At 37.3% G+C, this 16,097-nt stretch overlaps 1 protein-coding gene across 4 annotated transcripts in view; it reads right to left on the minus strand.

Annotated features, from left to right (window-relative positions):
• The window catches only part of LOC106874760 (zinc finger HIT domain-containing protein 2), a 43,272-nt gene extending 27,186 nt beyond the window's left edge, over positions 1-16,086 (minus strand). The window contains exons 1-12 of one of the 4 annotated variants that reach the window (XM_014922608.2): positions 15,951-16,086; positions 14,508-14,657; positions 13,284-13,366; positions 12,479-12,520; positions 11,105-11,229; positions 9,779-9,877; positions 8,881-8,997; positions 8,474-8,566; positions 6,472-6,637; positions 6,114-6,278; positions 5,668-5,815; positions 1,683-1,805 (exon numbers count right to left, since the gene is read on the minus strand). In XM_014922608.2, coding sequence (XP_014778094.1) covers positions 5,703-5,815; positions 6,114-6,278; positions 6,472-6,637; positions 8,474-8,566; positions 8,881-8,997; positions 9,779-9,877; positions 11,105-11,229; positions 12,479-12,520; positions 13,284-13,366; positions 14,508-14,657; positions 15,951-16,024 — 1,227 coding nt within the window. In that variant the 5' untranslated portion in view covers positions 16,025-16,086 and the 3' untranslated portion in view covers positions 1,683-1,805; positions 5,668-5,702. Of the gene's footprint in view, positions 1-1,682; positions 1,806-5,589; positions 5,816-6,113; positions 6,279-6,471; positions 6,638-8,473; positions 8,567-8,880; positions 8,998-9,778; positions 9,878-11,104; positions 11,230-12,478; positions 12,521-13,283; positions 13,367-14,507; positions 14,658-15,946 lie in introns of those variants that run through there. The other 3 variants (XM_014922609.2, XM_014922607.2, XM_052974951.1) reach the window with 3 other exon arrangements.
• Positions 16,087-16,097: the final 11 nt, after the last annotated feature.

Raw genomic sequence — 16,097 nt, forward strand, 5'->3', positions numbered from 1 at the left:
ATATATATATAGGAGTGGCTGTGTGGTAAGTAGCTTGCTTATGAACCACATGGTTCCGGGTTCAGTCCCACTGCGTGGCACCTTGGGCAAGTGTCTTCTACTATAGCTTCGGGCCGACCAAAGCCTTGTGAGCGGATTTGGTAGACGGAAACTGAAAGAAGCCCGTCGTATATATGAATATATATGTGTGTATGTATATGTTTGTGTGTCTGTTTGTCCCCGCAACATCGCTTGACATGTAAAAAAAGACCCCAGTACATTCTGTAAAGTGGTTGGCATTAGGAAGGTCATCCAGTTATAGAAACCATGCCAAACCACACAGCTGAACTCCAGCCTTAGCTCCTGTCAAACCATCTAACCCATGCCAGCATGGAAAATAGACGTTAGATGATGATGATGTTAGGAGAAGGAGGAGGAGGAGGAGGAAATACACAGAAGAATCTCTCAAAGACTTTCAGGAGGACAGTAAAGTGTTTCTTTTGATTTTGATTAAATTTAGTTTAATTTTGGAATCTAACCAATAGTTCTTAGAAATCTATATTGCAGAAGATTCTTCGGCTTCTTTTGTCAGAAAAATTTCATTTTTCTCTCTAAATCTTTGAAGAATTTCTTCTGCCACAGTTGAAATAATTAAAAAGGTTACTTTCATGGTTTCTGGCTTCCTGCAAACTCATCCTAGAAAATTCTATTTTGGTCAGCCACATTTTTACTATTAATTTGGTAGTGAAGAATATTAGATTTGTGTCAAAGAAGCAAGATTGGTGAATGCAAATATTACATTTGTTCTTGAAAGACTTCAGTATAAACCCTGACACAGTTTTCTAATGTCTATAATTAGACACTGAAGAAATGGCAATATTTTGGTTCTTGTTGCTATTGTTTAGCCTCAAGTCAGTTCCAATACAAATGACCAATTCCAATACAAATGGCCTGTCTATGATCCAAAGTATATGTCATCATCATCATCATCATCATTTAACGTCTGCCTTCCATGCTAGCATGGGTTGGACGATTTGACCGAGGACTGGCGAACCAAATGGCTACGCCAGGCTCCAATCTGATTTGGCAGAGTTTCTACAGCTCAATGCCCTTCCTAACGCCAACCACTCCAAGAGTGTAGTGGGTGCTTTTACGTGCCACCAGCACGAAGGCCAGTCAGGCGGTACTGGCAACAGCCATGTTCAAAATGGTGTATTTTATGTGCCACCTGCACAGGAGCCAGTCCGGTGGCACTGGCAACAACCTTGCTTGAATGTCTTTTCACGTGCCACCAGCACAAGTGCCAGGAAGGTGACGCTGGTAACGATTATGCTCAAATGGTGCTATTTACATGCCACTGGCACGGAAGTCAGACAGTTGCTCTGGCAACGATCACGCTTGGACGGTGCTCTTGTATATATTTATATATATATATATGTGCTTGTGTGCATATATATGTATATATATATATATGTGTGTGTGTGTGTGTGTGTGCATATATATATGTGCTTGTGTGCTGTTTTCTGCAAGTGCTCCACCCTTATTGCAGCTACTATTTGTTCCACATACTTCTCAAGATTCTTGCTCACTGTTTCCAGGTACTACTGCTACCTTTTTCATCGACCACAACTGCTTAACTTCCCAAGCTAACCTGTCATATCTCTCGACTTTTCTTTCTTCCTTATCGCATACTTTGTTGTCAGCTGGGCATGCTATGTCTAAGATCCAGCATAGTTTGTTTTCTTTCTATTACAATTATTATTATTATTATTATTATTATTATATGTTGTTGTTGTTGTTGTTGTCATTGTTGCTGCTGGTAACAACTGAAATAGAGAGCGGTTAGATTTGTTAGCAAATATGATTGGTCTATTTCATTGGTTAGATAGGTTTTACTTAGATATGTTGATTGGGTTAGAAAGACAACTGGAAATGTATTGATTATTTAGTCTTTTAAATGTAAGGGTAATATATCAACATGAGTGTATTTGTGTATGTGTGTGTGTGTGTGTGTGTGTGTGGATATGGATGGACAGATAGATAGCTATGAATCACAGAATCATCATCATTGTTTAACATCCATTTTCCATGCTGGGATATTTCTACATAAATACGTGTGTATATATATATATATATATATATATTATGTGTGTATACGTATGTGTATATATACATGATGCATATTATATATACAAAAGAAGCGAGACCCCCCCCCCCTCCACTAAAAAAAAAAAGAAGACAAATAAATATTTGAAAGACAGACATTTTCAAAACATACACAAGAGTCAAAGCAGTTCAATATGATTGATGAGCCGTCGCATCTGTCTGGCGTCTCAAGATGGTTTTGTGAAATGGAAGAGGTCGTTCAGTTGAAACAAGTGTGTTTATGAAATATTGCTTCCTTTGGTATCGTTCCTTAACCGAAAATGTGAAACTAGCTGGTGTGAATTCAGTGGTAGGGAGTGGTGGCAGGGATGGTAATGGTAGAGAGAGAAGTGGGGAGCAGTGATTGAGGTAAATCTCTCAAGGAAATAGCAGCCAAATCTCCCTTAAATCACACTTTTACAGTCTTGTAACCCACATTAGCACTAAAAATATGGGATGGTCACCATTGGAAAGCCTTTGATCATAAGGTCTACTTAATTAGAGTTGACCTGTGGTTAGACAACATCATCTAATTAAGTCATATCGTTAATATTCAATTTCTTCTTTCTCTTAATTACTTCTGCTATTAAATAGGTCACTACATTAACGCTGATTTTCTTACTCTAGCTACTAATTAAGTTACTGCATTAACACTGAATTTGCTTCAGCTCTTAATTACTTTAGCTATTATTAGGTCACCATATTAGCATTTGTATTTCTTCCATGCCTCACTAATTAGGTTGTCTGTGTAACAGAAACTATCTACAAGTACCATGAAACCTTCAGAGTTGCTCACATAATTTCATTTTGTACCTACTCCTGCGGTTAGTTACTCCTCTACATAAGCCAGTGAGGAAATTTATTTGCAGTTGCTTGACTCACAAGAAAGAGCAGCTGAATCCTTCTCAAATCACACACTTCTGTCTTAAAACAAGGAAAAGAAAAGCACATTGGATAGTGTAGTCCTTGATGCTCTGTAAAAGCAAAACATACAAGTTATCAAGCAGTATGTTATGTTTCTCCCAGCGTTCACTATTTTCCTCTCATTCCTGTCTAACGACTCCTCATGTTTGTTTTTGTTCGGTTTCCTTGTATGTCTCCACTGTTCTGTTTTTGTTCCCAATTTTGTTTGACCCTCCATAAATCATAAATATTATTTTAGAATTTATGGGAGCAACTGTCTTTGAACACTCTTATTGTTGTTGAATGCTTGAAATGAAGAGTAGATAGACAGCCAACAACTGATGAAGGGTCCTTTCTCTGTGTTTACTTGTCCTGTTCTCCATTTTTTCTCGTTGTTTATGTATTTAACCATATGGTTTATATATTTCATGATGATTGAACCGTTGGTGATGTCCTGTACCCATATATGCATGTATATATATATATATATATATATATATATATATATATATATAAAAACTATATATTATTTACTATTTATTTGTTTTAGTCATTAGGCTGTGGCCATGCTGGAACACTGCCTTGAAGAATTTTAGTTGAATGAATCAACTCCAGTATATTAAGTCTAGAACTTAATCTGCCAGTTTTATTTTGCTGAACTGCTAAGTTACAGGCACATAAAGTCACTAACAATGGTTGTCAAACAGTTGTGGGGGACAAAGAGACACACACATATATACAACAGGCTTCTTTCAATCTCCATCTCCCAAATTCACTCACAAGGCTTTGATCAGCCCATGGCTATAGTATAAGACACTTACCCAAGGTACTATGCAGTGAGACTGAACCCAGAACCAGGTGGTTAGGAAGCAAAGTTTTTACGACACAGCCACACCTGCACCTATTGAATATAATTTCGTAAAAAGAAGAATTACATTTTCCCAACTCCCTTTTTCGTTTGATTTTGTTTTTCAGCCATATCTCATATATGGAAATGTTCTCATGTAACCTTGTTTTTGACCTGCCTCTTCGACATAGCTGTTAATTAATTTACCCATTCCCTAACTTTGTAACGTGTTCAGTCAATGTGGGAGTCTCTTCCGAAGTGGTCTCATCTGGCAGTTGTTACTGTCGTAACAGTTGTCATGGAAGATGAAGGAAGGCGTCTTTGACAAGTTAATGGGTGACTTCGTTTTCATTTTGTGTTCAGCATCCCAGCTTACTTAGCCAACCACTCACCCATCACCACCTTCTTTTTTTTTTTTGTTCCTTTCGGTAATAATGCTGATGCAATCATCATCGCAGCAACCAGAAACTGCCAATCCTAGCCACTTACTATCACTGACATCATCATTATCATTATCATCACCATCTTCACCACCACACTATCATCATCATCATCGTTCAACATTGCCACTATTGTTTCCATCAAAATGTTCTTATCCGTGTCAGCATCATTATTGCCATATTCATGACGAGCACAAGTTCTATCATCATTATCATCATTGTTTTCGTTGTCATCATCACTGTTGTTGTTGTTGTCGTCATCACCATCTTTTTCTTCTTCACTAACAGAACGTCATTGATATTGTCATCATCATCAATGTTGTTATCATTGTCATTGTCACCATCATCATCAACATCATCATCAAGATCCTCTCCACATTTGCCCATTCAATCTTTGTCATCGTTATATTTTGCATTGCTTCAGAGGTATCAATCATTACTGGCAGTCTCTTTTACTGATTTCACAGTTAGTTGTGACCATGCTGGGGCACTTCCTGTCTCACTATTTTCTTTGTTCTTTCTTTCTATTACTGTTTGATGGTGAGAGGTTGGAGTGTATTTTTTTGAAAGACTGCTATACCCATCAAGTGGCCTTTCAATGCAGTCTAGGATGTTATCTGGATGTTTGAGAGTGTGCGTAGCATGGTGGCAGCACCATCCCAGATGTGGGAACCGTACTTATTTGTAGGTCTCCTTTGAGCTTTGTAAAGGGTTTAGGGGTTGACAGTGGAATGAGTTGAATGGGCATGGTTGTTTGGATGTTGACAATTTGGCACAGTTGACTGGACATGGAACCTGTTTTGGTGATAATACTTTTCAACATCAAAAGAAACACACACAGAAATATACAAGGCTGTGAGGTAGGAAGCTTGCTTCCCAACTACATGGTTCTGGGTTCATTCCCACTGCGTGGCATCTTAGGCAAATGTCTTTTACTATAGCCTCGGGCCTATCAAAGCCTTATGAGTAGATTTGGTAGATGGAGACTGAAAGAAGCTTGTCATATGTGTGTGTGTGTGTGTGTGTGTGTATGTGTGTGTGTGTGAACATGTGCTTGTGTTTCTGCTGCTTGACAGTGTTCTTTTATTTACATCCCCATAACTTAGCAGTTTAGCAAAAGGAGTCAATAGAATAAGTACCAAACTAAGTATTGGGGTTGATTTGCTTGAAACCCTTCAAGGTGGTGCTCCAGCATGGCCACAATCCAGTAATTGAAGCAAGCAAAAAGATAAAAGACAAATGTAACATTCTATCAGAAACATATCCAAGAAAAGGTTAAAGAAGTGAAAACTGTTCAACCGGGCAAGTCGACAGTACATTGGAGAAAAATATTTAAATTTATTAGTTATTTACAGAAATGACTTGGCAGATGAGATTCTGAGGTGAGTTCAATTCAAAACTTCTATCAGGGGTTCCTTGGTAGGTGGCCGCTTGCCCTTCCATTCGTCTTCAAACTGTTTCTTTGTGTTGGTGACACTGGCCAATTCACTGCTCAACTCACCTGTGAAAATAACAATAACAATAAACATTGAAATGAAGTTAGCAAAACGGGAAGTGAATTGAAATGGTTAGGTAGATATGATACTGGTCTACTATGTTTTGTGGGCCACCATAGGGTCCAGTCACTGTTGCAGTGTGGCGGCCTGTGTGCCACGATGACCCTGGGAGCCATACCAGAAGAATGAAGGCTCCTAGTAGGGAGCTTCCTGTACTGGACAGGTCAAAGGGTAGAGACCATACTAATGACTTAATCAATTAACTTTAACTTTTTGATCCATTATCAGATGTATGTCACTTACAGAATTCTAGGTTCAGTTCCTGCAAACAGCCATGAAGAGCAAGTCCATAAGATTGGGCCCAACTCAAAAGGAACAATATTTTCTTTTCAGAACGGAACAATTTTTTCCTCTGGGTTTTCAGATGTGAAATCAGGGTTTCGTTACTGGACTTTTCTTTCTTAAGATCTGCAATGAAGAGACAAAGAAGTGTGTTGGAGCAAACAAAAGAGAACAAAGGTAACTATGAGATATTTTAATGAAAATGCTCTGCAGCCCTTAATGGGTTTATGAGGGGTCAATATTGAAGATTTTATATTCACTGAGTGCTGAATTCAACTCAAACTATACATATAGCAACTAAAGATATAAATATGTTTACCTTTAGAAATTTCTTTCTGGGCACATTGAAACATCTTGAGAAGGTCTGAGAGAGCCCTTAATAAGTAGTGTAAAGGTTTCTGGGTACAAGGGCCTTCTATTATATTAATGATGTCTTTTATGATTGAGATACTGAATTTCTGGGAAGCCTGAATTGAACTTGAATCCTAGCGGGAGAAAGAGAACCAAGAAGATACAAATATTGCACATGAACCAAAATGTTTTTCATACTCACTCTTTAATTTAATGTTTTTTTCAGTGAAAAATATTAACATTTTGATTAGTCAAAATATATTATTTAATCATGTGTGTATATATATCAAGCCTAATCGTGTTTATATCACCACCACTTTCTCCACATCAGCTCACCTAGATTTTTCTTATAGCCACTCTTTACCCCATGAATTCAGTCATTAATAAAGACTCTGGAGTCTAAATTCAAATCATTTGAGCACTCTTATGTGTTTTCTATAGTGAGCATCTCTAGATCTCACCTGTTAACTGTATCATCATCATCATCATCGTTTAACGTCTGCTTTCCATGCTAGCATGGGTTGGACAATTTGACTGAGGACTGGCAAGCCAGAAGGCTGCACCAGGCTCCAATCTGATCTGGCAGAGTTTCTACACCTGGCTGCCCTTCCTAACGCCAACCACTCCGAGAGTGTAGTGGGTGCTTTTACGTGCTACTGGCACGAGGGCCAGTCGCAAAGGACTAGCAACGACTTCGCTCGAATGATTTTCTAACACACACACACACACACATACACACATATATAAAGATATACACACACACACACATATAAAGATACACACACACACACATACACATTATAAATATCATAAAATTATATGTATATAATTTAATTTTCATGAGACACCAAACCATTGCAGCAGTTATATATATATTTTTTAATACTGAACCTTACAGAATCGGTTTTTTTTTTTTTAAATGTATACTCGTTAATTGAACTCGATAAAGGAATGTTCATATCATTCTAAAATAACTCGTTTGCATGAAAAAATGGATGTAAATTAGCAAAGAAAATACAAGATCTCTGAAATGTTACTGAGTTTGTTGTGAACGTTATTTTTTGTCAGATTAACGACTGTTCTCATAGACTTGTCTCCCTTCTCACAAACTGAATAGGGACATTTAACTGTGCAAAACAATGTTTGGATGCTGTATGCATTGGAAACGAATCTATACAGTATGTCTCTAGTCAAAGAGAGTTGACCAAAGAGGTTAAGGTACTCAATTATTAAGGTCCCATGGACTTTGAATCAAGTGGTCAGAGTTCAGCAGTTAGTTAGGCCTACAGTTTTATAATCTATGGATGGCAGAATCAGTAGGATATCAGACATAATATGAGTATATCTTATGGTATTTGGGTTACACCCAGAGGCTGTATATATATTTATTTAACCACTTGTATTCCACTGGGTTACAGCCGTTTCGCAGTCTTCTTCATGTAGTATTAATCCCAGTGTGGTAGAAATTATGTCTACATGTTTGCATTAATATGTATGTTTGGCATTATACAATAATAATTAAGGCAGTGAGCAGGCAGAATTGCAAGAACATCATCATCGTTTAACGTCCATTTTCCATGCTGGCATGGGTTGGATTGAAAACTGATAAGCTAGGGAGCTGCAGCAAGCTCCAATCTAATTTGGAACCGTCTTTATGTTCTGAGTTGAAATGTCACTGTGGTCGACTTTGCCTTTCATCCTTTTGGGGTTGATAAAATAAAATAAATACCAGTTGAACACTGTGGGTCGATGTAATCAACTTAGTCCCTCACCACAAATTGACTGGTTTTGTGCCAAAATTTGAAACCATTATAGGATATAGTTGTATATTCACAAATTAATGCAAATAAAGATAGGTAAATAAATAAATGAACAAATAAAAATAAAATTGAAGATAAAAGATGACTGCTATTGTTTTGAAATCTGTTTTAAGCCAAGAAATAACTGCCATAATGAGAGAGACTACTTACCTCATTACTTCTGTTTAAACAAGCATGTAGAGCATCACTTGTACTGCTGTAGTTTTGCGTTGTATCTAAGACATCACAGAGGTGTAAAACTTCCTGGAAAGTATAGAGCCATTTATCTTGATTATCAAGTCAGTGTTGACATATTTAATGCAGGGAGCATTTTAAACCTAACTGAAACTAATTTTGCAGTGAAGAGGAAAATTAATTTTGAAAATAATGATGAATTTATTAAAATAACTGGCATTATTAAGCCAGGTTTTGGAACATAAATTAACATGTAATTTTGAAGTAAGGTTTTAATTTAGATCATTTTAGACAAGAAGTTTGCATCTTAGAACTAGGAGCAGTCTCAGGTAGGTTGGTATCAAAAGGGTTAAAGAATTGAAAATGAAAATTGGATTCCTTACATTGGCACAGTCTAACGGAGTGTTCAAGTAGTCACCATTATGCAACCGGCAGATATAAGCATAGGAATAAACAGTGCTGATAACGGTGAATCTTAGATCACTTGATGGCTTACTGTTCTGCAACAAAATGAAAAGAAATAGTCTCATTATAGAAACTAGGAAAGGTGTGAGGTGGTTTCGGAGTTAAAATAATATATAGTATTTAAATTTTCTTCATATGTGAATTGTTTTGGAAATTATGATAAATTTTTTAAAAAGTCCCAAATGGTGATCGCTGAAAAAAAGCATATTTATCCTTTTCTATTCAATTGCAATAATAAACATTTTAGTGTTTTTTGAAACTATAGTATCAAATGTGAATGTGTATGAAATATCAATGAATGATATAATAGATGGGAAATGCAAAAAAAAAAAAAAAACGAAAGAAAACCGTTGGAAAACAGTTTATAGCAGAGACCCCAGCTAAGAAGATCTGAAAAAGGAATTGTAATTCCGAAATATCATTGGACTATAGATAACCAAATTACAACAGGTATATAGTCCATTTTGTGTTCTATAGTGCATTGTTGTACCATTCTAAACTTTTTATTTTTTAAAAACAGTTGATATTTTTGTAATTCAAAAATTGCGATTTATGACATAAAATGTCCTCTAGAATTAGCCAGAGCCAATAACGACAAACTTTTAACTACTGAATATTGTTAAAAACACCTCTGCAAATGCATTGTACATAAGCAATTTACTTTGAATACAATGAACAACCAGCAGTGAAACTGTTTTTAGCAGGTCCCCAAATGGGACACATGGCAGGCAATGGGTTAAATGCTGATAGGGAAATAAAGCAAAAAATCAGGAAAATAAAAATAATTTAGTTATAGAGTGAAAGAGGCTTTTGCACCTTGAGGATTTGGGAGATGTGAGGTATATCCTTATACAACTGAGGGAATGCTTTATCAGGTTTCAAATCAGCATCCAGGTCTTCCACTTTTGAAGTCTCCTGTATAAGATAAATTAAAAATCGTATTTCAATGGGATTTTTAAAGGAAACAAGAAACAAAATTTAGGATTCTTCATCAGCTTAGAGAGATAAAGTGGTGAGAGGTAGAGAAAGGAGGAAAGGAAGACAGGGTGGGTTGTAGGTAAAGAGAAGGAGAGGAAGAGAGGGTCAGAGCTAATAGTGATGTTACGTTTTCATTTGTTTAATGCCTGCTTTCCATGCTGGCATGGGTTGGACAGTTTGGCAAGAGCCAGCCAGGTGGAAGACTACACCAGGCAACTGTGTCTGTTTTGGCCTGGTTTTTATGGCTGGATGCCTTTCCTAACACTCTCTCGACATCTTTTTCACAGTGCAGCCAATTCTGTGTAAGAGAGGGAGAGAGAGGGGGAGGAAGAGAGAGAGAATAGGTTGGTAGCGGTGGGGGGGATTGATCTCAATACTTGACTAATACTTTATTTCATTGACTTTGGATGAGATGAAAGGCAAAGTTGACTTTGGCAAGATTTGAACTGAGAATGCCAAAAGCTTCAATAAATTCTGTCAGTCCATCACCCAAATGGCAACAACAACATGGTGGTGGTGGTGGTGGCGATGATGGTGATGATGATGATGATGATGAGGAGGAGGAGGAGGAGGAGGAGGAGGAGGAGGAGATAAACAGCTCTGAAAAGACAGGGATGATCTGAGCCTAAACAACAACAGCAACCACGACAATTTAGAAAATTATGAACATATTGCAACTGGACGACAGAATTGGTAGAGCATTGAATGAAATAACTCGTGGCATCTGATTGTGTCATCCTGACCCACATTCAAATACCTGCAACAACCATTTTGCCTTCCATCCTTCCTCAGTTGATAGAATAAGTACTGGGGACAAAATAATGCGGAGAGCCTCCATGTAGTCACTCGATCTGCTAGAAATCACAGCTAAATATCCCTCAGATCACATACTGCTGTTTTGAAAGAAAGGAAGGACACACACTGGACAATGTAATCCTAGATATACAAAAAGATGAGATAGTTACATCTGGAGCATTTTTCATCTTGTGTCTGCTGAGTCAGTGCAGATTTGAGATAAAAAACCATCAACTACAGCATAGAAAGTGATGTTCCAGCATGGCCACTGTTCAATGATGGTGACCAGTAAAATAAATAAATATAAAATGTATTTAAAAAATATGAATAATTATGAATATAATTCCAAATGTTTGTTATATTCCATACCTTGTGGCTCCACCATGGTGACCAAAATTCTATCAAACCTCCAAGTCGTTCATCCCTGAGCAACCTCTGGAATTCTTCCTTCTCTTGCTTACTTAGTACGTCCCAGATCTTGTCTGTGTCTTTATCTAAACCAAAATGTAAAAAGATATGAGATTTAATTCCTGTAGGTGATCTTACAGCCTTTTATTATTTTCTGAAGTTTTTCTAAATTTTAAAATTGAATCGTGTTATCTAATACTCCTGAGATGTTAGCACTTTTGATGATCGTAGTTGTCTTTCTTTGCTTGACGTAAGGCTACTTCTTCTCCCATTCTTTTCCAACCAGTTGTAGTGCACCTGTGCACTGTATACAATAAGCTCATTATTATTATTATTATTATTATTATCATTAAGTCAATGTTGGGGTGGAATTTGAACTCAGAACACATGGATGGACAAAATACCACTAAGCATCTTGCCAGGTGCGGTAATGAGTCTGCCAGCTCCCCGCCTTGTTTCCAAGTAAGATATTAAATCTCCCAGTTTATCAAACAACAAACAGCCAAGTTCAACATCCTAGCTTCTCTCCCCACGATGATCAAATTCTGAAACGTTAAACCCCATTTTCTGCAGTTTTCGGAGTTATCACCCTTATACCATCACCTATTCTGGTTAACCTTATCGCTGAGAAAGTAATCTTTATTACAGTGTTTCTTGGCATAAAAGATGAACGGGCGTATTAGAAGCAGCCCACTTTCAGCAGCGTATCTTTAATCTTTTATTTGTTTCAGTGTTGAAGAATTTTTAATCGAATGAATCTACCCCAGTACTTATTTTATTGGGTTCTTTTGCCGAACCTCTAAGTTATGGGGACTGTAAACACACCAACACTGGTTATCAAGCAGTGGTGGTGCAGTACAAACAGACACAAAGACGCACGCATACACACACATACAACGGGCTTCTTTCAGTTTCTGTCTGCTAAATCCACTCACAAGGCTTTGGTTGGCCCGGGGCTGTAGTAGAAGACACTTGCACAGTGGGACTGAACTTGAAACCATGTGGTTGGAAAGAAAGCTTCATGCCTCACAGCCACGCCTAGTGCATTAAAGCGTATGGTGGCCATACTGGAGCACCGCCTTGAAGAATTTTAGTCGAATGAATCAACTCCAGTACATATTCTTTTAAAAGTCTGGTGCTTATTCTATTGATCCATTAAATATGTTAGTGCAAAAACCATTTTCTGTTATGCAGACTAAAGCAAACCTCGAAACGTGTACTGAACAGGAAAACCTCAAGTTGACTGTTACGAGATTTGGATTCCAGGTCTTATTAGTCAGTAGTGACACAGCGTAACCCTCAGAAACCAAAATAAAAGTAACAGAAGGGACTTACCTAAATCCAGGCCAGTAAGACGCTCAGCCAGACTGCATTCCTCTGGAAATAAGATGGTATTCAAATAAAAAATTTTAGGACAGAATAAAAATGTCAACAGGTGAGGAATCATCATCATCATCATCATCATCGTTTAACGTCCACTTTCCATGCTAGCATGGGTTGGACGATTTGACTGAGGACTGGTGAAACCGGATGGCAACACCAGGCTCCAGCCTGATTTGGCAGAGTTTCTACAGCTGGATGCCCTTCCTAACGCCAACCACTCAGAGAGTGTAGTGGGTGCTTTTACGTGTCACCCGCACGAAAACGGCCACGCTCGAAATGGTGTCTTTTATGTGCCACCCACACAAGCCAGTCCAGGGGCGCTGGCAACGATCATTTAATCTTACTCTCATAATAGAATCTCCCCTTTAATCCTGGAATATGGCTTTTTTGAATAACCTGATTGTTATATTCAAAGTTGGAAAATCATTTACAATATATGTTTGGACTGTTGCTGGTCTGTTCCCATGCAGACAATCCTTGTTCACATTTTTTACCAAATTTACAAAGATTTGAAACCGATACTTTTTTTTCTTTCCTTGATTAAATTTTTAAGAAGGAGACCAAACAGTTTCTTAGAGGTGGCATTATTGAATTTTCAGTCCTTCCAATTTCTTACAAATTCTCAATTAAATGAAATGTAGAATTTTAATGGGAAAATATTATCCACTGCTGCCCTGTAACATTCATAATAACAGCAGCACCAAGAACAGCAACAGAGACTAAGCAATTAAGAAGTAAAATGTCAAAATGACTATACCCTCATCAGAATCTTCATAATCATCCTCATCAGCTTCAGAAGCTTTCTTCAGAATTTCAATCATCTCTTCTCTTTCTGATTGACTGTAAAACCAAAAACACAACATAAATACAATTGAAAGAAAAAAAGTAGTAGTTCACAAATAGAAAATGAAATTATTTGTGCCACATAAATCCCTTTGCAAACATCAGATAGTAGCATAGCATAGGGCCAGGGGTCTGCACCAGGAGATGCTTTTAAGGATGGTGGGTGGTATTTCTGGGTCTGCTGTATAATCCTGTATAGGTTTGTGGTGGCAAACTCAAGAGCTGCTTCAAGTGGCACACAATCTAGATACACCACTGATATCAGAACCCAACTAGAATCTAAATCATTCTAAGAATCATGAGTTTGGTTGAGCAGAGCTGGACGGCTCATTTAGACAACAACAACAGCACCATTATCTAGAATGGACTAAGCTAGAAAACATTGACTAAGCATAATACAGATTAACTCTTTAGCATTTAAATTGGCCATATCCAGCCTAAATATACTATTTAGAATGTCGTTCTAAAAATAAACAATGACATCAGCAAAATCTCAAAGCTGCAAGATGATGCGCGATTAATTCAAAGCAATACGAAAAAATAGCATTCCATTTGACAAAGAACTCTGACTATTAAAAGAAGTCTGGTGCTGTCTTTTTCCTGGCTAGCTCCTGTCAAACTGTCCAACATGATGATGATGATGAAATATATATATATAAATATATATATATATAGTTTTAGGGAAAAACTATATATATATATATATATATATATATATATTTTATACTGTGAAACTTAATTTAATTTTAATTTTTAATAAATTGAATTTAATTGAGTTTTTACCTGTAAATTTGGATTTTTATCCCTAATATTATTATATATGTATATATCATCATCATCATCGTTTAATGCCAACATTCGTTACTAAGGTTGGATGGTTTGACAGGACCCAACAGGCCAGAGAACTGCATCAAGCACCAATGGTTTCTATAGCTGGATGCCCCCTTCCAAATGCCAACCACTTTACAAGGCGCATTGGGTAGTTTTCTTGTGGCACCAACACTAGTGAAGTCATCAAGTTACTTGCAAGACATAAAAAAGGCTTCCCGGATTATTTTCATACTTCAAGTTACTTTGTAAGAAAAACGAGAAGACACTACACATTAAAATCTCGAAAGGAAACAGCAAAACACCTAACCTGACTGCAAGATCCACCAATCCCTCAGTGACACAGTTCTTGTAAAACGATTCAGAGCATTGGAGATGTTTTTCACTTCGGTAGCAGTTGACAGAACAATAAACGGCTTTGCATCTTGGACAGGTGTATTTAGATACATTGAGCAAACAACTATAAAAAAAAGAAACAAAGCAATATAAACATGAGAAAAAATGGCGTTATATGATGGCTGTTCATTAAGGTTGATGAATATGTCTAGCTGATGGTGTATACATGTATGTGATGAGTACGTGATTGAATCGAAGGTCACATACAATCAACGGACACTAACTTGAGGGGAAACCAGTCATACGCGTGCGCATGTCTTTGTGTTTGTTGGTTTGTTTACGTCAATTCGGTAAATGAGACCAACAGAATAAGTATGAGACTTAAAAATAAGTACTGGGATCGTTTGTTCGACAAAACCCTTCAAGGCGATGTCTCAACAAGGCCGCAGTCCAATGACTGAAACAAAAAAAAAAGATGAAGTAACTGTGGTCAGCTCTATATAATCATAACATTTGAAGGGACCTCCGTTTCTTAAATATATAACATGAGACTGAACTCTGTAGATATACATTGTTTTGTTTGTTTCGGCCTTGACTGAGCAGGCATACGATCGAAGTCGTAACCACTTTGTCTTTTACATAAACAGTAGTGTACGAAGAACATTATCCTAGTGTCGTTCATATTTAGTGTGATTTGAGGGAGATTTGGCTGTCAGTTTTAGAAGGTCCAGCCCATCGTATCTCACCTTGTAATCGTGTGGCAGTATATCAAGTTACTCGTATATTGTTATCCAGACTTGTCTTGAAATGACCGAAGACTGTTGTGGTGGCCACAGCAGACATAAATAATGTAAACACAGGGCAAGAAACGTTCGATCTACTCTGTGTAGTATCTCAAAGCGCCCTTAAGTTCTTTACTACCATCCAAAAAACATTAACCATATAAAGAAGGGATAGAAAAACATTAACCATATAAACTGGGGATAGAAAACCCGCCTCAGAGATGGTATGGTCACAGCAATAACATCGAACGAAAGGTACGACCATTGAACATAAGGATCAACTTTCACTTAGTCGTAAACAGCCGCTCGTGTCATTTCGTTTGGTGGCCGGCAATCTGGAGCGAAACAATAGTTGTTACCATTTATCATTTTATTTGATAAGAATAGAGCTACGTTGTATAATATGTCCTTCCTTTTATTTTTTAGACACCAGAGTGTGGTTAAAGGGAGATTTGACTGATACTGGGAGCGGTTCCACGGTGTATAAGGTTGGCTTTCGCTAACTCCGTAGAATTAAAAAGATGGATGTTATATAATAGTAATGCGGACGGAAAAATCTATATATTGGAAACAGTTGCCTATATATATATGATCAATGATTGCAAGTAGAACATAGGAACAAGGAATATACCTACAAGACACAAGGTTTGCTTCTCTGTGACGAAAGACCAATGTTCTCCACGTTACTTTCTTCCATGACGGACTCCATTTTTAAACAAGCAAATTCACGAACGATAACTCTTTCTCAACTCTTTCTCTCACACGAAATAGTCTCCCTTGGA

The sequence above is a fragment of the Octopus bimaculoides genome, chromosome 20 (assembly GCF_001194135.2).
Source record: "Octopus bimaculoides isolate UCB-OBI-ISO-001 chromosome 20, ASM119413v2, whole genome shotgun sequence".
Lineage (NCBI taxonomy): Eukaryota > Metazoa > Mollusca > Cephalopoda > Octopoda > Octopodidae > Octopus > Octopus bimaculoides.